General features: G+C 33.9%; 1 protein-coding gene and 1 long non-coding RNA gene across 4 annotated transcripts in view; one reads left to right on the top strand and one right to left on the bottom strand.

Annotated features, from left to right (window-relative positions):
* LOC143896896 (uncharacterized) overlaps positions 1-7,637 on the bottom strand; it is a 214,793-nt gene extending 207,156 nt beyond the window's left edge. For 2 of the 3 annotated variants that reach the window (XR_013256789.1, XR_013256788.1), the window contains exon 1: positions 7,046-7,637. This is a non-coding gene — a long non-coding RNA (uncharacterized LOC143896896). Of the gene's footprint in view, positions 1-5,025; positions 5,543-7,045 lie in introns of those variants that run through there. The other variant, XR_013256787.1, reaches the window with a different exon arrangement.
* A 7,527-nt stretch (positions 7,638-15,164) lies between these two features.
* Positions 15,165-18,195, top strand: LOC143897153 (uncharacterized). The gene is made up of 4 exons (XM_077405524.1): positions 15,165-15,276; positions 16,010-16,288; positions 16,754-16,915; positions 17,899-18,195. The coding sequence occupies exons 1-4, from the start codon at positions 15,265-15,267 to the stop codon at positions 18,022-18,024; spliced, it is 579 nt and encodes a 192-aa protein (XP_077261650.1). The 5' UTR covers positions 15,165-15,264; the 3' UTR covers positions 18,025-18,195.
* The last annotated feature ends 6,243 nt before the right edge of the window (positions 18,196-24,438 follow it).

Here is a 24,438-nt window from a genome sequence, read left to right as displayed (position 1 = left end):
CGGCTGCAGTATAAATATATATAATTTGAAGAATTACTTCCCTAATACTAGTGCTACAATCATAATTGTTGCGCCATAACTGGCACGTGGTGCATAATAAAGAAATAACTATCTTAAAGTGCATAGCGTTAACGTTTATTCGCTATATTCGACACGCAGTTAAATCTATACGTGTATTGACAAAATAACGAGATAGCCGGGAAATATAGTAGAGTAATACATAACCATTACCCTCGTAATATAGCATGTCTGAGAATGCCGCGCCTAAAAAATTCCTCGATTTCCTACCTTGATAACCGCGAAATATCGTCGAAAAACAAAAGGCATTGAGAACGTGAAAACCGCACTTTTCCAAAGTTGCTTACGTCTTATAATTAATTAATCTCTGTCTTACATCAGTAACTTGAAGATCAAATTACGCTTCGTTGAGTTTTCACATATTTTTCATCTCATTTCTCATATAAATAAAAAATTCATATATACGAGTGCAAAATAAACATTATTTTTCATTATTTTGTACACTTACTTAAAAAAAAGATAAAATAAAAATAACATTTCTAATTACTTCCTGTTATTAAATTCATATTAAAACTGCGCGTTCTGAGATTTTCTATAAGATTAATGAAAGGTGTTAAACTACCCTTAAGTTGTTAGTTACACGTGGGAACAAGATCGAAAAAAAAAAGACGCACGAGTGCATCGAGTAAATCGATGACGCGAGCGGCCGGCTGCTTCTAGAGCGAAACGACCCAGATTCTACCGTATGTGCGTTTAATGCGCGTTTAATAAGATTGGTATTACATCAGAAAGAGCAATATATACTCGTATGTATATATTTACCATCGCTAAGGTATGTATATTTACCACTGAGAGCAATCTTTAAAGCCCATCCACAAACTGATGGGCATTCAAGACATCCAAAGAATTATATCTCTAATCTTTAAAGGGTTTAAACTGCCTAATAATCATCAGGTTTACAAATATACAAAGCTATAATAGATAAAATGCTAAGTAATCCTTCAAAAGAAATTCTTATAAATTATATTCTATTATTTAATGTTAAATAGATAATGTGTAAATGTTTTTTAAATTAACTTATTTTTCAGACACTAATTATTATATTGGCTATTGTGTTTGTAGTAGTTAACAGATAAAATATTGGTGGATAAACTCAACAAATAATTCTTCAATGGTTTATTTTTTTTTTCAATTCTATATAATTGGATTCATATTATAATCCGCCTATAATCCGATTTATCTATGAGGTAAGCAGAAAAGAGGAAGTAAATTAATAATGTATTAAATAGCGCAAATCAATATTGCTGCGTCTGTCTTATTTTCTTATCCGAATTAAATGACTCAAATTGAAAATTAAAATTAAACTACTTTCAATATTTTCTTCATTATTTCTGGCTCTCTTATTATTTCCACATTCTTCGCAAAGAATTCGATAAAACATCGATATTCCTTGCGGTATTATGGATACCGCAGTAAAATGCACGGTTAAAAGGAAAATCGATCCTAACCCCCTGATGCGCTACAATATTCGATTTTCATTATGACAATCGCTCAGAAAGCAGCCACGATCAACAGCGTCAGGTTGGTGCAATTGCGGAACTGGAATTTTTTGATCGTGAGTGCGAGAACGGCGAAGGGCGAAAGGGAAACAGCTCTCGTGAAAGCCCCCCCTTTTCCCCCTTCCGCTTGAGCAAGCTCGCTTTTCCTGTTCTCCGTCGTTCCCAAGTACACGCTCGAAATTCCGTCCGACATCCGGCGCGGAGGAAAATATTTGCGCAATATTTCCGGACGAAAGGTACGAGAAGAGTGAGAGAAACATTTTCTTCTCTGTAATCATTAATTTAATTATGATTACATTATTAAAATATAATAAATATTTACGCATATCAAAAAAGGGTTAGAAAAATTATGAAATCATAATATATATCATAAAATTGCAAATTAAAAAAAAATTATTTTAATTTTCTAAAAAGAAAAGAAGATTAATTATAGATTAAGCTCTAGAGCTTAGTCTTTTTGGAAAGCTGAATTAAATTCCTGAACACTCCGCAGATATATTTAAATAGTCTAAAAATATTATAGAAATCTGTTATGTTATATCTGTGCCTTATTTATGATTAAAAAATAAAAACAAGCGACACATTAATTTCCAGACTAAACGAGACATGCTACGCAGCAAAATCTTTCGTTGCGATATATCGGAAAGTTCTGACGAGACTCGCCTCTCACGTTTGTATTATGCATGCACGTGTTACTTGCTCGCAAGGTAGTTGCACATTGCAATGATTAACAAACCCGGTCGCTTCTGTTTCTTAAGTGCACCCTTCACCAGATTCCGCGCGGATGCAGTCGATATCGCGTTTGTATATCATACATTTGCAATAGAACGATAATATATGTTGTAACGGTTTGCGAATATCGGACGGGTCATCGTGCAAAAGTAAAATTGAGAAATAAATTTTTTTCACGCAAGTTTCTAGTTTCGAAATAATATTGTCAATTTTAAAATTTATAATGGGAAAGTGAAGAAAATTATAATAAAGAATAGAAAAATGTTTATAACAGCTATTCTCTTTCATAAATTTAAACACGAGATACATTATATGTATCTTATAAGATACATTTTTATTTATTTATTTCGAACTATATTTATCTATTTCTTATATTACTTCATATTTGTCTTTTATTTTATTATTTGACATGTTTAGTCGTTTGTTTTTGTTGTCATATTCAATAATAATTTTTAATAAATGTAACAAGATACGCGAATAAAGCATTTCAAAAAATTCACGGCCGCTGCGCAAATTTTCGAAAAATTGCACGCGATATGCAAATCAGCATTTGCGGCACCGAACTTGTAATAGGTCTCACGCGTGAAAATTGAGACAAGTATATCTGATTGCAACAGCGCATAATCCACATAATATCATTTGTGGGAGGTCAACCGCGTAATCAGAATTATAGCATGAAGTAATAAACAGTCGCAGATATCGAGCTGCTAAACTTCGCTTAATATCAAAATCGATTTCGCTTGATACACGTTCGAATAACAACACAATAAACGAAACGTATAATAATAAACGATTTATATAGCTACTGTTTTAGCTTGAAATATTCGATTATCAGTTACAATACTGCGATAATTACCAGTAAAATAATCGGTGAAATCTTAGCAAGCGTTAAACATTTTTCATTCAATTTCTAACTTCCTGTTAATTCGAATAATTATTAACGTCTCATCAATTTGAATAATTATTAACGTCTGCTTCCCTATCTTTTTTTTCTAGCGTGAATGTATCTAATTTTATTTTAAAAAACATCGAGAGAAAAAAGAGCAAGCTTAATACAGCAGATTAATCAGATCGTTTTTCTTTGCAAATATGTAATATTTTCACGAGACTCTTTTCATGTAAAATATTAAAAAGAGAAAAATATATATTAATAATACAATCATATTTTACGCAGTAAAATGTACTTTGATTACCGCCAACGTCAACAAGTCCTTTCTACGTTTACGACGCGTGTACAATTAAATGAGTGTATATTACCTGCCAACGACAGATTCAAAAAATTAGAAAAATATGTATATCAAAAGGTTGTAGATTTCAAAAAACAGAATATATTTTTAAATCTATGTTAAATTAAAAAGTTGCATAACGTGCACGATTTATTTTTTAATGCTTAATAAAAAATCTTTTTTGATTTAATTTATGTAGACTATTTTACGAAGATCTTATTTGATCTCTTTTTATCAAGTCTGAAACATCTTGTTGGTTGATTTGGCTTTGAAACGACAAGGAAGTCTATCTTGGCAGATTTATTACACGAGAGTAGTTATTAGCAATTAGATAAAATATAATTTTTCACATACATATTCTAGTTTCGCAAGCATAAAAATGCAACAAATTTGCATTTTATCGTTACATCATATCTCTATCATATTAATAAAAATATATGATAATCTAATGGGGGGTATTCATGTAATAATCTCCACAAATAAGTACCGGCGTCTCTGTGAATCGCAAAACTAGTCCGCATTGTCGGCGCTATCACGATCGCGGGAAAATAGAAATCGACTAACGACCGATTGAGATTAGTATCGCAAGACTTAATCGTAGGCATCCTGGCCGGGGCTACTTTTCTGCTTAATTGATCGGAACGGTTTAACCTCGCATGCGTGAGATTTCGCAGCTCCCACACGCTCGTTGATGCACAATCTCGTGCACAATATTGCGTAGATTTCGTAAAAACGCAAGTACCGATTGCAAGAAATTTTCAGTTTTTTATCTATTTTTCATTAAAAATTTTTATGGAGATAGTATATTTGAATCGAATAATACGACCTTTATATTTTCTTTAGAAAACTTTCTAAAATATGTAACATTTTAGGATGTTTGGATAGGATATGCCAGTAAAAGAATTAAAAACTTTTCTTCTCAAATTTCCAGGGAAATATTCATAATATGCTTTTCCTCTCTTACCCGATTGTGTAACATTCGTACGATGTACCAAAACTGTAGTATACCAAGTTTACAAAATGTTTATCAATCACACACATATTCATTAATAATGCATCGTCAATTTCAATATGCAAACATTCATCGCGAGAGGTCTAATTTGCGTTGACAAATATTTCGGCGGCGTCAAAGACAATGACACGAAGATCAAATGACACGAATGACTTGAATACGATCTGACGTCGCAGGGAAATTCAATTAGACACGATCACCTACCTCACGTTAACGCAATTTGTTAGCGTTACCCGCCCCCCCAGGCTAAGCCTCGCTGAGTCAATCAAGACGCCAACAGACAGCGGTCGCATATAACCGAAAGAGCCGAAGGGGGAATTACCTTGTAATCGAGGAATACCCCGCAGCTGTTCTCGTGTCAAAGAGAGTGAGAGACGGAGAGAAAAAACGAAGGAGCTAATCTCTCTTCGACGTCCGCGACCTACCGCGATAAGTTCTCTGCCACGGCCGGGTAGCGTAAATTAACGTAACGACTTACCTCGATCTTGCACAGCGCCCGACCTTGCTATTGTTCGTCGCGCTATTGTGACCCCCCTCGAGCTGGCCACTCCGTAGCCTGCACTCGAGGCCATTAGCCAGGTTCCACCTTCTTAATGGCGGACTGCTGATAAAAGGCGGATCGACAGCTACGTGACACGAGCCACGCGCCACCTTTGATTTACGCGAATATCATTGTTACGTGATCGATATCGTTCACGTCGCGTTGTCGTATCTCATGTAGCGAGACGTCCGTGAAATAATCGACGTTATAGTGATATATATGAACGTACGTCTCGCGTAACGCAGATGTGTGTCAGACTAGTTTTATCCCGTGAACGAGTGTTGATTATATTCGCATCAAACCTGCGTCGAGTATAACTCGGAAATGCTCGCGAGGTACAGTGCAACAGATGTACTCGAGAAGAAGCGCAAGAAGCACTATTAATAGCCTGAATTTTGTTTCACTCTTTAATCGCGGCACCTAAAATTACTTCTCCAAAAGTTCCGATAAACGAGACACAAATTTAAATAAAATTACACACAGTTTAAATTTTCGTATTAATATAAAACAATGGTTAAATTAAAATCATGAAATTGCCTACATTACAATAAAACGTGAAATTATTATATATATCTGGCAATTTTTCATATAATACACATAAAGATTAAAAATTTCGAAAGAAAAAAATATAATTATTCTTATATTTTTATAAATAATTAATTTGTGTTATTTTTCATGAATAAAACTGTGAATTTTCTTTTTATATGTGTGTAGTTAATTTACTGTATTCCAAACAATGCAATAAAACATTATCCGGCGCGTGTGCTCCGCGATAATATTTTTCAAATTGCACGAGCAATTATTCGCGAAGCAATTACGCGGGGCGTATTTCATTTCGCGAAAGACAGCTCTTTCAACTTTTACGAATAATTACGAAACGCCTTTTATACGAATAATCACCAGTTTCGCTTCCAAAAACGCGCGCGTAGATTATTGCTGCAATGCACGCGGCGAAGAGGAATTCGAGAGCAAATATCGGCGGCGGCAGCGGCGGCGGGCTCGCAACGCTCCGCCGTAATAATTTTCCCGTTACCACGTATAACGTAATGAAACGACGCGTATAATACTTGTCGCAAGACACCGGCGATACTTAAGCCACGCAACGAGCCACATTTACGAGACGTTCCATTGAATTTTCCCGACATTATGCAACGGCACTTTCGATCGAGCGGGCGCCCGCAACGCGATCCGTATATCGAAGCCTAACATACTCGTATATTTCCACTCTGATCGAGCATACTTAACGATTGTCGCCGGGTTTATCCGTTGACGATAACTCATACTTTCGTAAGCTTAATTTGCGTGAATGTCTTTTCAGCGCGGATATACCGGCGCATTTATGGGCAACGTTATCGAGAATATTATATAGTCTATTTATTTCACGGATGAACGTCCAAACTTGCAAACTTTTCTCTCTTTCCAAATAATAATTGTTGATAATTTTTAAAAATTCAATTTGTTTATTGTACCATTATTCAATAAGAATCGTTGCGCCGATATTCCGCCTTCTCTCTCTCCCCTCTCTCTCTCTCTCTCTCATCATCCATACTTTTTATTTATAAATTATAAAAATAATTAACCCTCAAATCAAAACCTTTACAAAAGTAGGTACTTTTGTACTAAAAGCGTGTAATTTCCGAGATATATTTTTTTTTATATTATACCACAATTACATGCATAGATAACAATAAAAATTGAACATGTAACTACTTCTTATTTTTTAAAATGCATCTTAGACAATTTCAGAAATACAACAACAATAATTAAAATAGATAGTGATAATAACTAATTTGATTAATTAATTTATTGTGTGCATTCTATCATTGTATTCTTCATAATCCCGCCAAAAAGTGAATACGTCGTGCAAGCTTTGAACTATCATGAACAAAATCGTCAAGTCTCAGAAATGAATATGTTTCGAGTTAAGGGTTGAATATAAAAGACACCGGTCACTCACCGATCGCTGAAGCCGACGCAGACGCGAGCAGCAATCTCTGATCCTTCTCCGATACTCCTTCGATCTTCGATGCTCCGAACGCTCCGCGACTCCTTCAGTGTTCGCACCCGCGATATGCACATTCCCGAGTAACGCGCGATACGCGGACACACCCGTTGTCAAAATACGACATCGCTGGATCGATATCGATTCCGAATGAACACGCGCGACAGCGTTAATCAACTCGCGAATCAACGTTAAAACGACCGTCCGCGCGTAAACTCATTCGGCACTCCCGATATATTCGCGTTATCGTTCGACACACGAATCGATTCGATCGACGCTTGACGCTTCCTAACCTTGATCGGCGTCGCGAGATCCTGGGAAGCTACTGCGCCACCGGTGTCAAACGTAGCGTTGTCCGTTAACGGCCGTAACAAGACCTAAACAAATCATCCGCTTCGGTACCTCTCGTCCTCGATGCTCCTCTCGATGCTGGGCGGCATGGCACTCGGCGATAAGCGGGACAGGCGACGATTGCGGAAACGAAGTCCGGCGAAACGACGGAATAGACGGAAGTGGAGCGTGACACGGATCAGTGGTCGAGGATCGTCCGGACCCGGACAGCCGCGTAGAAGCGTAGATCGCGCGGGTGTCGCGGGTGAATCGGAACCGGCTCGGCGTCCGTCTCCGTCGGGCGGTTCCGGCACTCCCGAGCGGAAAAGGCGCGCACCGCGACTCGGCACCCCCGCGCGCGACTCCGCGACTCCGCGACTCGTGACTCGTCTAATCACCGGGGACGCGCGACGCAAACTGACCGGACACGGCGTATTAGAAAATTTCGGCGGTCACGTGATCGCCCGCGACCCGTTTCGCGCGCTCCGCGCGTCACATATGGTTTCTCCCCCCGACGCGCGATATACTAATTAATTAGAATCACGAAAATTACGATCAAAAGAATCTCGAAGCACCGTTACGACATTAATCGAGATATTAATGAGAGTTTTAATCGTCAGATTTGATTTATTCAATTTCGTCTCAATACCGACAATGAGATTTGAATTGGATCGCGCAATCGCGCTTGACGCCAACTTCACGGAACTTGCCACAATTCGTCGTCGGCGCGATTTATAACCGATCGTCGAGACAGCCAGACAGCCGTATTAATAAATGTCGATGTAAACCCGTCGCTGACAATTCAGCGGTCAAAAGGTGTCCCGTACGGGAAAGTACGTCGATCGGATAAAAATATACACGCGCGAACGCAGAACGCGCACAGCGATTTACAAGGCGTCTAATCTCCCGGAAGGTACCGCGCGAACTGACGGCCGATTAAATTCGGGGCGGTGATGTCGCGGCACGTCATCTCTTTTTACGCGGAAAATTTAGTGACCTAGCGAGAGAGCGGCGTGTCCTGCGCGTATATGTTTTGATTCGCTTTGAGGTTGAAAACATCGTCGGTAGTATACAACTCGTGCAACTTTCTCGTATAATATGTTGCAAGTTTATTTACATTTATAAACGTTGATTTACCGAGGCAGCATCGAATTTGTATTTCTATTTCCTTCCTACGAGCGACTGTGGAAGTTGCTCGCAATTATTTTCGCTGCTTTTCGAAAATTAAATATTATATGGATATTACATATATTCGTCTGATATTGAATGGCATTTAATCCAAAATATTAAAACAAGCAAAAAGGTTTAACGAGCGATTTACATCTTCCACATATATTTCCATATTATTATAGTTATTAAAATATAAAAAATGTGGCTTTTAATTATATTACACAATTCTTTATTATATATACATTAAAAAATTCAAAGATACATTCTATGATTTCGTGTATTCTTGTTGCGTGAAAAAAACGTAATGTAACTCACCCCCAAATATAAAATGGCATTGTTCCCCGTTCTGAAATGCGCTTTTTTTATTTACGAATTTAAAAGTGCCTCGTTACGCGACACGATTTCGCCGAGTGTGTGCGTAACATAATTTTTCTCCCGGCTAAAAACAGATCACGCTGAAAATAAGCGCGTGCACACGTGCGTACGTGCGATTCCTCGTGGAAGATAAGCCGGTCGGTTGGTCGATCGCAAACCACAACCACGCCCCGCTCTCGGAGTCCTTGCGAAGAATGCGTGAATGCGCCGTTGCAGTTACATCATCGCGACAGAGTGCAGTGCAACGGGATGTCCATGCGCTGCACGTCGCGTCGAAATACAAAGGAGCACCGCTCGAGCGGAGAAAGAAGAATAGAAAGAACGATAATCGTTCTTGATGTAGAAGAAAACAAATAACGAATTGAGCTATTGTTTTAAAATTTTTTCTCAAAAGATTTCTCGTTTATTATATAAGTGCTATTCACATTTAAAAAATTTTTACAGTGATTTTAAATTAGGTTGCTTTATACATATTAAGGCCATTGCACGTAACAAAGTTTTAGTCATAATCGTAAGGTCGTAAGAAAATAGACCACGCACACTCGATTATTCCTCGAGCTCAAGGAGAATAATCGATTGTGCGTGGTCTATTTTCTTACGGCCTTATATATACGATTATGACTAAAACTTTGTTACGTGCAATGGCCTTTAGCATCAAAGTTGCATCGATTGAGAAGAATCAAAACCCATGGTCGAAACGTCGTGACGATTATAATTAATAAAGATAGTCAGTTAGTTCAAATAAAAAATCGAAGCAAAATTTATTGACACACATATATAATATACGTGCACGTGCACGTGCATACACCTATTAATTTTCTGAAACAATCTAAAAAATTACGAGATATTACAAATCTATCTATAGAGATGCATCTATTTTCTTTGTCACTTTTTATCACGATTCTTGATTTGGCTGACTAAAGTGAGCTTTTATCGGCTTCTCCGATTTTTTTTTAATTACTAACTTTGTAAGTTTCTCGGATTTCTTGGTCTCTCTCTCTCTCTCTCTCTCTCTCTCTCTCTATCTATCTCTCTCTCTCTTTCTCTGTGATCAGTTTCTTTTTTTCTGATACAATTTTAAAAATTGCAAGGTTTTACAAATCTCATTACTGTGACTCTTACTTTCTTGCGACCCGGCCGGTGAAAACTGCAACCGTATTGCACTTATATCAAGATCTGCATCTTACGTAAGTGCGAGACACAGGATCGGGTCCGTCGTTTGTTACGTTACGTACACGTCGATCCGATCGCCGAAAGTAATGCGCTCACGCCTTTTTTATCCGCAATACCAAAAATCGCTCTTATTGCCGAATGTATAACGGAGGCAAGCGGCAAAATCTTGTGGAAAAAAAGCCAACCGACCTGAATAAATAACCTGAATAATAAACCTGATTTATTTATGCCCCGACATTATTTACTTTCGTTTTTATTAATTTCTATATATATATAGGTGCATTTTTATGTAGATGTTATAGAATAATAAAGTTAAGATTTAAAATTGATGTAGGTACGCGTTAGTGTTAAAATTTATATACTTTTATTAAATTTATTTAAGTTTATTAATTTTGTGTGTGTGAGATTAAGTTAGTGTGAGATAATTCCAAAGATTTACGTTTATCTGGCCAATTTATCTGCCATTGCGAGACAAAACCGCAAGGAAAAAAATTCGACCTTTCTCCAGTCCCTGCAGCGAGAGAATGTCACGCGAGGCCCACGCTTCCGCGTATCCTGAGACTTCCGGAAAACCGCAGAAAAATCCTCGTTCCTGCTGGGCCTTTTTACAGAGGGAATGTGGAGTACCGAATGACGATTGCGCAGCGAGCAGCAGGACTCATTGTCGGCGGTTCTTGTGCAGCCTGGCTGCGCGAGAAATGGCTATTAGCACTATTAGCATAGTGACATGTCTCTCATTACAAAATCTCCCGCGAGTCTGTCGCGTGTGACTCATAATTATCGCTAAGGCAAATTCTTCTTGAAGCTTGAGCAAGCAAGCAATGACGTTCGTGTTCTGCAACACGCCTGCCTGCCTGCCTGCCTGCCTGCCTGTTTGATTTTTGTAATGCACGCGCGTGTACGTACGTTGTAGTATCGTTTCGCCGATTTCGCGCCATGATATCGACCCGATCCTGACCAAGAAGCGTGAAGCAAAGAGGAATCGGTTACAATAAAAATTGTAAACGCAAACGTCGTAATGACTTTGTATCAAGTGGTTGTAAAAAACTAATTGTGATCTTTGCACAGTGAGTCTTTATTATACCAATGCCTGATGTAAAACTTGAGGAATTACAAGATAAAACATTATTCAAAATTCTATCTAACTAATATAACAGATATAAAAATTAATATTCCTATTAATTATATTAAATTAAAGAAAAAGTTATGTAAATTAAATTGATATAATAAATTAAAATAAATAAATAAAAACTGTGAAAGATTGAAAAATAAGTAGTTAATAACGATGTATATCACAAATAATTTTTCATTACTTAATTTCTTATTTAATTAATATTTTAGAACCCAATATATATATCATTCAACTCTTAGCTTAATACAATACATAAATAATATGTTAATTGTCAACACATTTTTTTTCCGTAAATGACGTCGCGAAACTTTGTCGCGAAACTTGACAGTTTAAAATCTGTTGTCTCTCTCATAAATATTATATATGTATATATTAGTTATTACGTATTTGCGAGTTATCGAACCTATTCGCCGTTGTCGTCGGTTTCCATTCTCCGCAGCGTAAAGATAACTCATTTATTTTCTCGGCTATGACGTTACGCCAGCGAGGCGTTGCCGAGGCGGTACGCGCGATTGCGTAACGTGATATCGAGATCGAGAACCAGCCTTCTGGCCGGACGGAAATAATGCTCGGAGGTGTGTCACCCAGGTTCGCGACCGCTCTTCGACGTTTGTCTATGATATTCGTCGATCGATTATACCGGATCCACGTTAGACATAAATGCGAGTTCGAGCGTGTCGAAAAACCGCCCGGTTCTGGTTTCACGCACGGGCGGTTCCGCGCGAGAAAAGCTGGGTTGATGCAATTTACATTTGACGTGTCGTCGGTACAAGGCCTACAGTGCGATAACCTGTGAAAACTGACTTATTTGATCAATGTAGCACAGAATATGAGATCTCAAATGATTATTCGAAAAGCTATCTCATTCGAAATACTCGACCCAATGGAGCCTATATAACATAAAACATTTAAATTTTTGAGTTACTCATTTTGGTATTCCGTTAAATTTTCGACTTATGAGACTTTGATCATTTCTTTTTTATTTTGCTTAGATTTTTTAACTATGTTATCTCTTCTACTTGTAATTCTATTACATTTGAGATTTATAATATAATAATACAATTTTTTTATGCATTTTTTATTATTGTTTTATTTTTATATCTGTTCTATCGTTCTTAAAATGTAAGTATTATAAGACGGCCCCGATCTCTAAAAAATAATAAATTTTTTGTATTAAATTAAATCTACAAATAAAACTGGCTTAAGTCGCCTTCCCGCTTTTCTCAAGAAATGACGTCAACGTATTTTTACATCGAGTCTTTATCCACAGTTTCTTTCTTTTTCTTTTCCCTGGCTTGCACAATTGCCTAAATTATTGCAAGTTTAATATCAACTCAAATTTATTACACAATTTTTTTATTATTTTGTTCCAAGGTTAAAACTATAAAAGATCGATGTTCGATGCAGAGTGAAATGATAGCGCAATGGATGTATAATGATTTGTAATAAAACATCTCATGAATAATGCGGAGTTTATAAAAGTATCGAATATCCTTGAAAGTTAAGCCGGTACCGTAGAATAACGGATTTTTCTTTTTTGCAAAATATTATACGCCAGTTTTTACATCTATTTACCTTTCTGCAAAGAAACCAATCATTTTCTTAACGATAAGTGTATAAATCGCTACTTATGTATACTTATCGTAATCGTTATTTGATATAAAAACATGCGGTGATATGTAAGTAATAGCGCAACGAGGCTTATCAAACCAGTCCCTATTACCCTGATGTTTAACATGATATTTTGTACATTATAGCGAACCATTAATGCAAAACTTGCAACAAAATTGCAAATAATAGACAATAATTTTATGAAGATTTTTTAATAAAAAATAATAAATAATTAATAGAATAATTTTTAATTAATTTTGATAACAAACAATTAAATTTATGAGATACTACTAATGTCAAACTGCATGTAAATTCGGTTTTTATCGTAATATTATAGTAACAGCATATAGTTGATAAAAACCACTAAAAAAAATTAGACAATTTAAAAATTAAGGAATAATAATTTAAGATTAATAAATAATATGTTAAGAAAATAGGCAGTGATAAATTATCGCAAAAATTGTGCATAAAAAAGAAATAGTAGTATAAAAGTACAAAAGTATAAAAGCAAGTAAGTAATAATAAAAATGCCGCTAACAACTTCGAGGATTTAAATTGCCACTCGTAAAATATATACAAGTGACTTCTTGTGGCGTTTGTAGTGTGTTCTAAGAGAGACAAATGAACATTAAACCAGGAAACGTTTGTTTGGGCGTAGTGAAACGATAAAAGGCCCATTCTGCGTGCCAATGTGACAGACTTAATCGCCTTATATCAACTTGAGAATGTTACATGTTATTTGTCGTAATGGCGTGATTTAAACAATTCGCTGTTGCCATCTTGTGACTAATGCAATGTAATTTCTCATTATACGATTTATCGTAATATATACATATAAAACAATTTTTTTTAAATTAAAATAAATTTTTATAAAAATTAAAATAAATTAATAAAATATTGATTTTATTAAACATAAATCTGTATTATAGTACTATTGCATCCAATATTTGTAAAAAAAAATTTCCGTTTATTAAAATACAAAAAACCTCATATTCATGTGCTCATTCAAAGATATAATTTTCTTTTTTATTTCCCGGACTGTTGAAGGTGATTTCCCTTCGCAAATAATGATTAAAGTTCTCGTTTCGAAACGCAGATGCGAGGTGTCGCCAATAAGACTTACGGCGAACGTGAGAATAACCAACAATTAATTTCTCAAGAATGAGGGATTGTCCATAAATCAATCGGTAAACAGGGATAAAATCGCCATAGATCAATCAGCTAACGATTCACGCCGTTAATGGCGATTTTTGCCGGCGTAAAACCAACATATCAGTCTCGCAGATGGCAATGATAATACCCACGGAATTGCTACCTTATGGACAACTTGCATCTCTTATGGTACGCGCATATAACGTAATAATAGTGCACCGCAATAGAAGACACTGCGCGTTCCTCGCAACGCATGATTTATTAGCGCGGCAAGTTAACTGCTTTACCTCGTAATGAAGCATTGAGCAATCTTGCGCAAACCGACACAGCCGCCGGACACGGGCGAGAATAAATTCACGTGTTACAATTAGTACTGCGCTATGCGTGCGTTACGTTAGTTGGAAATTCGTTGCTTCGTATCTATATATGATCGCGCGTTGCATTATAAAAATCAAAGATATTTCACAATAGGGAGATTAGAACTATGTGCAATATACCCATATCTCTATCTCTATATATATAAAAAATTAATTTTAATTATTTAATTAAATTACGCCTCGACTTTAATTTCTGTTGAAAAAAACCGCGTTCAATCTTTTAAAGATAAAGAAAAGATATCCTATAGTAATTGCAAGATATGAATTGGAGATATACTTTAAAATACGACATGATCTTATAAACAACAATGTAAACAACAGTCTAATCGAATTCCATTTAATTTCGTAACGAAGAACTCGAACGACGTACGCGAGGAAAAGAACTGTTGTAACTTGTAACGCTGATTGCTAACGAGTTCCCTGCGACTTTTCAATGACGCGTGTGACATCACGATTGAGGTAGATCTCTCGACGGGTGGAAAAATGATAAGGTTGTGGCATCGAAATGCGCTCACATACGCACGCATATCTGCATAAAGTGGTGGCCAAGCGCGCGCTCCATTTACTAACGGCGCGGCTGGCGGCTCGCGCACGTTTAGCGTGTTATACAATCGTTGCACATTATGTGTTATAACATACGCATATCTGTGTGCAGTATATCGTGGGTAAATAGTGTTAGGCTCTAGGTAGGTGTGGCGATAGACCGGCCGTTGGCTTCCCTCGCCACTGGCGGGGCGCAGGGTGCGCGAAATGAAAGTCAATTCCCTATATAAAGGGTGGTTTTCCAGCCCGACAACGACAGAAACCGATCTATTTTACTCACGCGCGAGTATCACGCCAAAGTATCATTCAACATGAGGGCCCTGGTACGTGCTGTCACATCTTCGAGCAAAGTTAAAGAAACAGTGCTGGAGATCCGTTTGATTCTGCCGAGAACATTTCCGTTCGGACATAAATGCTTAATCAGATCGAAGTTTAGGAGCCGATCTAATTTTTCTGCGCTTTCCGTGCTTTGTCACAGTGTTTCTTTTTGCAAAATTGGAAAGCATAAATGAAAATTGAAAATTGGAAAAACTTATTATTTGTGTGCAGTTTAAATCCCGTGCGAAGACCTTCCAACTTTTGAATCGATAGTCTCGATTGTGATAATTGTCATCTTTATCAAATTCGTTAATTGTTTCGCAGATCGATTTGTTTACAGTTATTTGGTCCAACAATGATTAAACTAGATTGTATTATTAATCATATTTACACTTTATAATTCACGATTTCGCACATTATTCAATGTCTCGAGTAATTCACTCGAGTTTGCTCATTTAAATGGCTATAAATAATTAATTTTACATTGGATAGATATCTCAATAATAGTTACTTTTAAAGATTTCGATAAATTTATTCATCCATTTATTATTTAAACTTTTACTCAAGAATCTTTTAATGACATGTTGTTCTTGATTTTGAAAATTAAGAATTGCGATAGTTTTTAATTATCCGTTTGAATTAATATTTGAGTTAATATTAACTTTTACAGATTTCTCGATCGACCCATTCACAGATCTTTAGAGATTTTTTATTAACGTTCCTTTCTTGATTTTGCAGATCTGCCTGGTGCTGATCTCTGCGGCGTTCGCCGCTGAAGAGAAGACGGTCAAGAAGCGTGGCCTGATCGGCCTGGGTGACTATGGACTTGGTGGCAGTCTTGGTGGTTATGGTGGTTATGGTGGTCTTGGTGGATATGGTAGCCTTGGTGGTCTTAGTGGCCTTGGTGGATATGGTGGCCACGGTGTTGCCATTGCCGTCAAAGAGAAGACCGTCGCTGTTCCCTACGCGGTTCCGCAGCCAATTGCGGTTCCCGTCGATCGCCCGTACCCCGTTAAGGTACGAATTAATCAGTTTAATTTTTGACGATGGTGTTGCAACAAATAATAACAATAAAAAATCGTTCATAAAAATTCGATGATTATATAATTTAAACAGAAAATTTACGAAGTACAATTTTATATAACATAAATTTTTAATGTTGCATTTTAAATAAATATTGAATTAATTAATTAGAGTCTAAATTTTAACACTTGGTGTTTATATATTTTTTATTAATTTTAATTAAATATAAAGTTAAAATAGTCAAGTAAAAAATTGTATTAAATATTTTAATGAAGAAAACTGAAGAGTAAATAAATGTTATGTAGGGGAATTTGCCCCAGTATCGGACAATACATATTTGCACACATCTACAGTAGAAATATGCAAATGTCATATTATTTGGTACTGGGGACTGTTCGGTACTAGGGCAACTTCTCCTAATTCGTTTCAACATATAATAAAATTTTTTGTTATTTTTAGGTTCCGGTTGCCGTCCCGCACCCAGTTCCAGTAGCCGTTCCCGTGCCACAGCCCTACCCCGTGGTCCAGACCAAGACGATCACGGTTCCCGTAGAGAAGCCTTACCCAGTCACGGTCCCCGTTAAGGTGCCAGTGCCCGTGCCTGCCCCATACCCCGTCAAGGTAAATTATAACAAATTCTAATCTTCCATTGGCCGTGACATTTCCAAAATTTTTCAATTTCGACGAAAAATTAGAAAATAAATTAATCCGATTTGACAGACAAAGAATTCTAATTAGAAGCCACAAATTTCGCATCAGGATTTATATCGTAGTTTCTAGATAAAAAATGTTGCCTCTTAATATTTTAACGAACGTTCTGATAAATTTTAATTATTTCATCCCAATAACGTATTCAGCTTATTATAATGTGTTGTCCCATTATAATTCTTTGCCTGCTTATAGCGCAACAAGTAGAAATCGATTTCGAGACGTGATTATTAACAGTTTCGTTGTGTACTCTCGGTTTCCAGTATAGCTAATTTATCGTCTACGTTGATTAATTGGTGATCCAATATGTTACGATAAGAATCACGGTTTTGGTCATTTATTTGTGCGTTACGCGATTAGGTGAACGTACGCAAGAGAGGTGCAAGCGACCGCCGCGCTGGTTGGACATAACTTTACAGCTGTGTTGTAATTAAACTAAAATTATACTTGAAGTCATAGGTCGATGATTGCAATTGACGATTGAAATATGCTCGACCGATGTAATTAACGCAAACATATTGGCTACAATTATTTAATCTACATATTATCACGTATTCTGTTTTTAAGCTGTACAATAATAATAGATATGTAATGATGCAAACACTAGCCAGTTATATTGGCTTTTTATATATTTTATATATTTGGCTATTTATATATATATATATATATATATATATATCCGTATTACTCGTATTATTTCCATTATTTAATTAATTACATTAATTACATTACAAACTTTAGCATCGTAATTTTAAATATTGTATTTTAATAATTACATTTAATGTAAAAAATAGCCAATAGGTATATAACAAACGTTTGAAAAGTAGCTATTTATATAATAAGAACCAAAATTATTTCATATTTTCAATTAATATCAATAATATTTTGTCTTTTAGGTTGCTGTCTCCCACCCAGTTCCAGTTCCAGTCGCGGTCTCTCACCCAGTTCCAGTTGCGGTTCCGCATCCGGTCGTCGTCAAAGAAACGGTTCCCGTTTTCGTTAAGGGCTACGGCCACTACTAGATGAAATTCTCCTAAAAAAAGTCACATACACCCCGCTCCATCTTAACCCTTTTCCCAGCATCGCAAAATCCATCACGACGAGCGTCCGTTCAAGAGACGCTTCTCTCGGTCGTGTAGTATTTTAAATTCACGGAATAAATCGATTTTGTAAATGTTTTCGTAAAGAAACAACCGACTTCTTCTTTTCCTTTTGCGCTCATAACTCATTTATTATGCCAAAGATACAAATATGATTTTAAATCACACTGCGTATTAAAATATTGCAATATTTTCATTCTTTTGAATATTTCTAAACTTTTTAATTAAAAAAAATTAAAAAAAATTAATAGAAGAAGCATATTATTTTGCCAATTTGTTAATAAATATGAATTTTTTACTTATCAAATTAATAGATATTATTTTTTTATTTTACACAATTTTATATTTTTATAAATTAATGAATATTATTTTTATTATTGCAATTTCAAGTTTATGTTTAATTTTGAGTGATGCTATTATTAAACATTATATATTTAGAATTAAATTAAACAATTTGGTAGAAATCTAGGAAGCCATATCTAGGAATCTAAGCTATTTTTGAGACACACGGACACACACCCTGTTTCCAATAAGATCTTCGGTTCGCTTTTACAATTATTGATTTGTTGTTTTGACAGAGCTTCGCTACTTCGTTTTACACTTCACTCAAGTGTATTCGCCTTTCACACTCTCTCGGTCTTTTTCTAAGCGAGAAACGTAAGAAATAATGTCCTCAGGCACGATGAAATAAAGTAGTATCTTGCAACAACGTTTGTCTGTGAAATTGCTAGACGAAATTTCGGCAATACGGGCTTTTTTTCACGGTCTGACATTAGTGGTTCACCTTGATTACGGAATAGAGCGAAATGAATGGTAGATTTAGGGAAATTGGCCAACGCCCGAAGGTTCTTTGCCTGAAGATAATAAATAACCTGTTTAAAATATTGCAGGATTAAATATTATAACCGAAAGTTAAACAAACAGTAATGTCATACCTTGAAAGCGTTCTCACGGAATTGTTATTTATTTAAAACAATTTTAGATAACTTTTAATTTTAATTATAATCTTTTTTTTAAATTCTTTCAATATTTTTTTATCTTTATGTAAAATTATATTACTTTAGATTTATTTTATTTTTTTATACTAAAATAATAAAACTAAAATTTATAATAATAATAAAAATAATATTTATTTTAAGTATAATTATATATATATATATATAATAATATATTCAACTTCTGTAAAACATTGATAAAAAATTGTTACATAAAATTTCTTTTATACAAGCTTTTAACTAAAAACGTTAAATAAAATTTACGTAAAATTTTAAGCATATGCAAACATGGAAAAAATATCAATTATAAAAAAACAATATTTTTATGTTTTATGACAGCATCTGTCACATGATATCTTTTACTGACTTGTTTTCTTATCGAAATGCGAACGTCATTTTAACCGATGATGATTGAGCAACCATTTTGCTCTCTCCCTCTTCTCCTCTCCCTTTTCCATATGACAAGATATTTATTTGCCAGTAAGTTTAAATTTTTATATCTATTTCAATCAAGCATCTTCGAGCATTGAATCATGTACATATATCTTAATTCAGTAGATTTTTTAATTTTACTATAATAAACTTGGATAAATTCAAAAATATGATATAAAATGTGTTGGAAAAATAAAAGTATAAAAAAGGTAATTTAACATTAAATTATTTTCTCAAGTATCCGATGATCGTTAACATGTTTCGTTTGCGGAAAACTTTAGAAAGCGAGAGCCAAAGTAAGAATGCAAATATGCAACCGAGAACGAGGCAAATAAAGGAATGTGAACAAAATACTTCAGATACTTATTTCGAGATAAAGGGAAAGCATACATATACATATTTTTTATAATTAAATTATGTTTGTTGCATATAAGATTTGCATAAATTTTCAAAGCGGCTGCGGAATGTAAACGAAATCAAGATATAATTTTTCACGTAACGTTTCCACCTACATTACGTATAAAAATTCTATTATTCATTACCATGTGTAAGATTATGATATATATATATATATATATATATATATATATATATACTTATATATATATATATCACAAAATTTGCACGTAACTTTAACGTTTAATCAAAACAATCCTTGATGAAGGTCGACCACACATTATTATGCTTTTTTGTAGCAAAAGCGTTCCAATCGAAAGGACAAGAAAAAATTAAATTAAAAATGAACATTCCTAAAATACAAATAAAATTAAAAATTTCCAATAATTACAATTGCCGAGAGATATGACAAGTTAAATAAAACAGGCAGATAATCTTTTGAATTGTAATAATCGGATAATCCAACCAATATCTGCAATAATAAGAATTATATCAAACACAATTGAAAAATAAATATCAAATAAGTATCAATTTTGAAATCGTGCATGCAAATAATATTTTATTTTTGAGTTTTAGAATTATATTAATATCTATATAAATGATTTAACAATAATGAATATTTAGAAAGAATAATATTAATTTTTATCTTAAGATATTTTTTTTCTATTTGATAACTTAATAATTTATACAACTAATAATTATAATTATGTAATTACTAATTATTTTAATGCAAATATATTAATTTATTTAAACAAATTATTAAATAATTGTATAATATTTTGAATTTATCATTAATTATTTTCTCTAGTAACTGATGCAAAAATAAAAGAAAAATAAAAATACAATAATTTTTGCACTTTTACATAAGTTAATACAAGGTATGACAAAATTGTCTATAACCGCGATAATCAAACACAATTGACAATGAATGATACAAAGAAGATATTAAGGAACAAAGAAGACAAAGAACAAGCTCAAAGACATGAAATTGACTTTCTTTCTTGGACACCGTGAAACGCTCCGCCTACATAATGATTTCTCGATTACATCAATTTGCACAACAATAACGAGACACTTGATGCTTCATGCCATACTTACGCAGTTAATACATTTGACAACTTTATTTTCTACACGCACAATTCTTTGGCTTTTATAAATTACTGACATGTATTATTTAATATAATCACTATACTTTTGTCATTTACATTAAAAAAAACAATTTATATCATACAATTTAAAATGTTAAATGAATATTAAAGCTATATGCGCAGGAAATGCCTGCTAAATATTAATTTTGTTGCAAAGTTCAATTTTTTTATTTTTATTTTTGTTTTTTACAACATAGTAAATATTTAATATTTATTAATCACAAAATGAATAAATAAAATATTTAATTTGTATTTTTTTGAGATATTTAATAAATTCGAGGATATGGCAATAAACACCGCAACAATGTTCGAATTTTGGTAAAGGTTGCGGCTTGAGCCTTAAGAATGCGAAAGTAATGTCACGGCACTTGTATAATGCAAGTCGTGTGCATTCGATCCAGAATGCGTATACACGTATACTGTATACATACATCGAGGTGACGCGAGGAACGTGCGTGTAATAACCGGTGTACGAACGAAACGTGGAATTTTCGGCGATTTCGCCTGACTGCGGCCGGGCCTGGCGCTCGCGATTACGCAATCGCTACAAACGATTATACATCTCGCGCTTGCAACAAACTACGAGAGGGCGAGCAGGGGGCCTGTTTCCGGTGTCGAAATAAAAAACGGTTGCTGATTTATGCAATTCACGAACGCTCGTCTGTCTCTCCCACCCGGAAATTGTTGGTTCAAAGTGTTTACTGAAGCTCTCGATGAAGTTCATTTTTCAGTACATTGCACAATAATATTAATATTCGATTCTTAATTTTTTACATGAATTTTCCATCTTATATTAGAGCAAGATAAACCTAATTTCATAATTATTTTAATTTTTAATGTTTTATTTTCTTTATAATTCTTTAATTCACTTCTTATAGACGCGTTCTTTGTACCTATCTATATATACATATAAACATAATAGATATAATTGAATAATATGTATAAAACACAATATACATTATTGAATAAAAGTTAAAGAATAAAAGATATCGGAAAGTCTTTTTTCATATTTTCTTCGATTTTCTTTACTTCATGACCAACTAATTTACTAATTAAATTAGATAATATTTTACTTGCAATATATTTTTGCAGTTTATCTTCTCATTACAAATCGGATTTCTAGACCAATACGCTCACAGATATCTTTATTTTCTTCAAATCCTATCGGTAAATAATATAAAATTTACGATAGAGAGATGAGACAGCTAGGCATAAATCTTCACGAAGAAATGTCCAGAAGAAATTTATATCGCAGATCTCGATCGTTCTTTCTCTCGATAAGCGAGAACCATTTTGTCTACGCAAAAAATTTGTCGCTGGCGCCGGCCTTGATAAATGTCACATGTAAATTCGGATCATCCATTATAAGCGTTCGAGAATTGCCAGACATTCTTTCTTCTTAGCGTCACAAAAATCCGGGTTCGTAACGTTACAATATTTATTTTTTATTAAAACGTTCTCGTTTTTTGTACAATAACCGACAAAAGTAAAATCTGTCTCACGTATAAAAGCTGTATTAACATGTAGAGCTTGATATTTCAATAGCGACCTAAAATGAGACACGCTAAAACTTAAATTTAAATAAATAAAATTTTTATGTTTTATTTCTTAATAAATTTTACTAAGTATTTTGTCATTTTAATTGTATTAAGCGTATTACATTTATATCAATTAATTATTTATTGATATCAATTAATTATATATTGGTCATGAATTGTTAATTTTTATTTATTTATTTATTTATTTATTTATATATTTAGACCCAGAAATTTAATTTATCAACAATTCCTTACTTTTAATTATTTAAAAATTAATAATCTTTTGATAATTTTTTCCTAATATCAACTAGAAGCGTTCTTTTATAATTTAAAAAATAATAGAAAATTAAATTTATTATTTTCTAAATTATTAAACAGGGTTTCTAGAAAAAGAAATCTATATTTTGCTAAAATATTAATTAAGACTATTTCAAACAAGTCTAAAGAAAAAGATACTATGGCAAGTATCTTTCGACTGTTTATTTATATCAGCTAACCGGTTCTTAAAAATTAGTTTTGGTCAAATTCGGGATAAGTGTGTATAAAATATAGCAATAAGGAAAATGAAATTACATTCTTTCAATATTTTTTCTAAAAAAAACTATCTTCAAAGTTGCCGATACTAAAATATTTTATGTAAAATACAGAAGCCACTCGTCACCCCTAATTCCCAAGTCATATAATTTATATTTCTAAAATGCGTCCAAATCGTTTGCATTTTAATAACCAGCTAAGACATTCCGCCTATTTTAAATGAGTCTAGACTACCGTAAGCATCTTTCGATCGATTATTTATGTTTGCCAAATGCTGAAAAATCACGAATTCGGATTTATTCAGAATTCAGCGCCGAAACAAAAATTCAATTGCAAATCAACTTTGATTGATATGTTACTAATTAAATGTATCACTTTTTGTGCCGACAGTTGACTATAGCGATAAAAAATAAAATTGTTGTTAATTAAATTGAGGTTGATCTTTATTTAATTAACAAATAATTTCTTATACTGTGAAAGCATGTTATAAAACATCTAAAGAAAATAAGTTAATATTTTTTTCTATGAAAACTCTTTACTCGTATATATGTACATTTTACTCGTATATTCCTATTTATTTCTTGTACAGAATATATCCAAATTATCTTCCTTTCTTTCTCCTTTTTACCTGCACATGTCTTAAATATTAACTTAGAACATTGTTTTATTCAACAAATATTTAATAATATATCTTTTAAAAGCAGTTAGCTTGAAATCGAAATTTTGTTAAACCACCTATCCACAACGACAAGTTAAATGTGGAATAAAAAAATGGTATGTTATTTATACACACTTTTAACTCGCTAAAGATTAATTCACCGAAAATCCCAAAATCGTTGAATCGTTTGTCACCCATCGTTCACGATATATATACATAAACAAATAATCTGCATAAATCCGGTTTAGGTAGTCATTGATTCTACGAGTGGAGCAAGGAATCCGAAAGATGCATTCTGTTGGCGTGTCCTTGCATGCCGCGATTTTGACGTCATCTGGGAATCCACGAACTAATTTACGGAGTTTAATGACAGCGTCCCGAGCGCTATATGTTATTTCTTTCGAGTCAAAAGTACAAAATCATAGTATTTTGTTTCTGTTATTTATTAACTGCCATCGGATATACGAATATATTTTAATTTATACACATTTTTCCTGACAATATTCCCGATTAATATAAAATCCATATAAAAAGAATACATGAATAATAATAAAGTGTAATTACTTATTAAACCTTTTAATACTTTAATAAATCTTTAAATTTTTTGATAACATAAATCTTTTGATAACATAATT

Source organism: Temnothorax americanus, unplaced genomic scaffold (assembly GCF_048541705.1).
Source record: "Temnothorax americanus isolate GAGA-0224 unplaced genomic scaffold, ASM4854170v1 Scaffold2, whole genome shotgun sequence".
Taxonomy (NCBI): Eukaryota; Metazoa; Arthropoda; class Insecta; order Hymenoptera; family Formicidae; genus Temnothorax; species Temnothorax americanus.
This window is presented reverse-complemented; position numbering and strand designations above follow the sequence as displayed.

Excerpts from the sequence above, each read along its gene's own strand:
- LOC143897153 (XM_077405524.1), top strand. Across the intron at positions 16,289-16,753 it reads ATCGCCCGTACCCCGTTAAG|GTTCCGGTTGCCGTCCCGCA; the intron begins GTACGAATTAAT and ends TGTTATTTTTAG. Across the intron at positions 16,916-17,898 it reads CTGCCCCATACCCCGTCAAG|GTTGCTGTCTCCCACCCAGT; the intron begins GTAAATTATAAC and ends TTTGTCTTTTAG.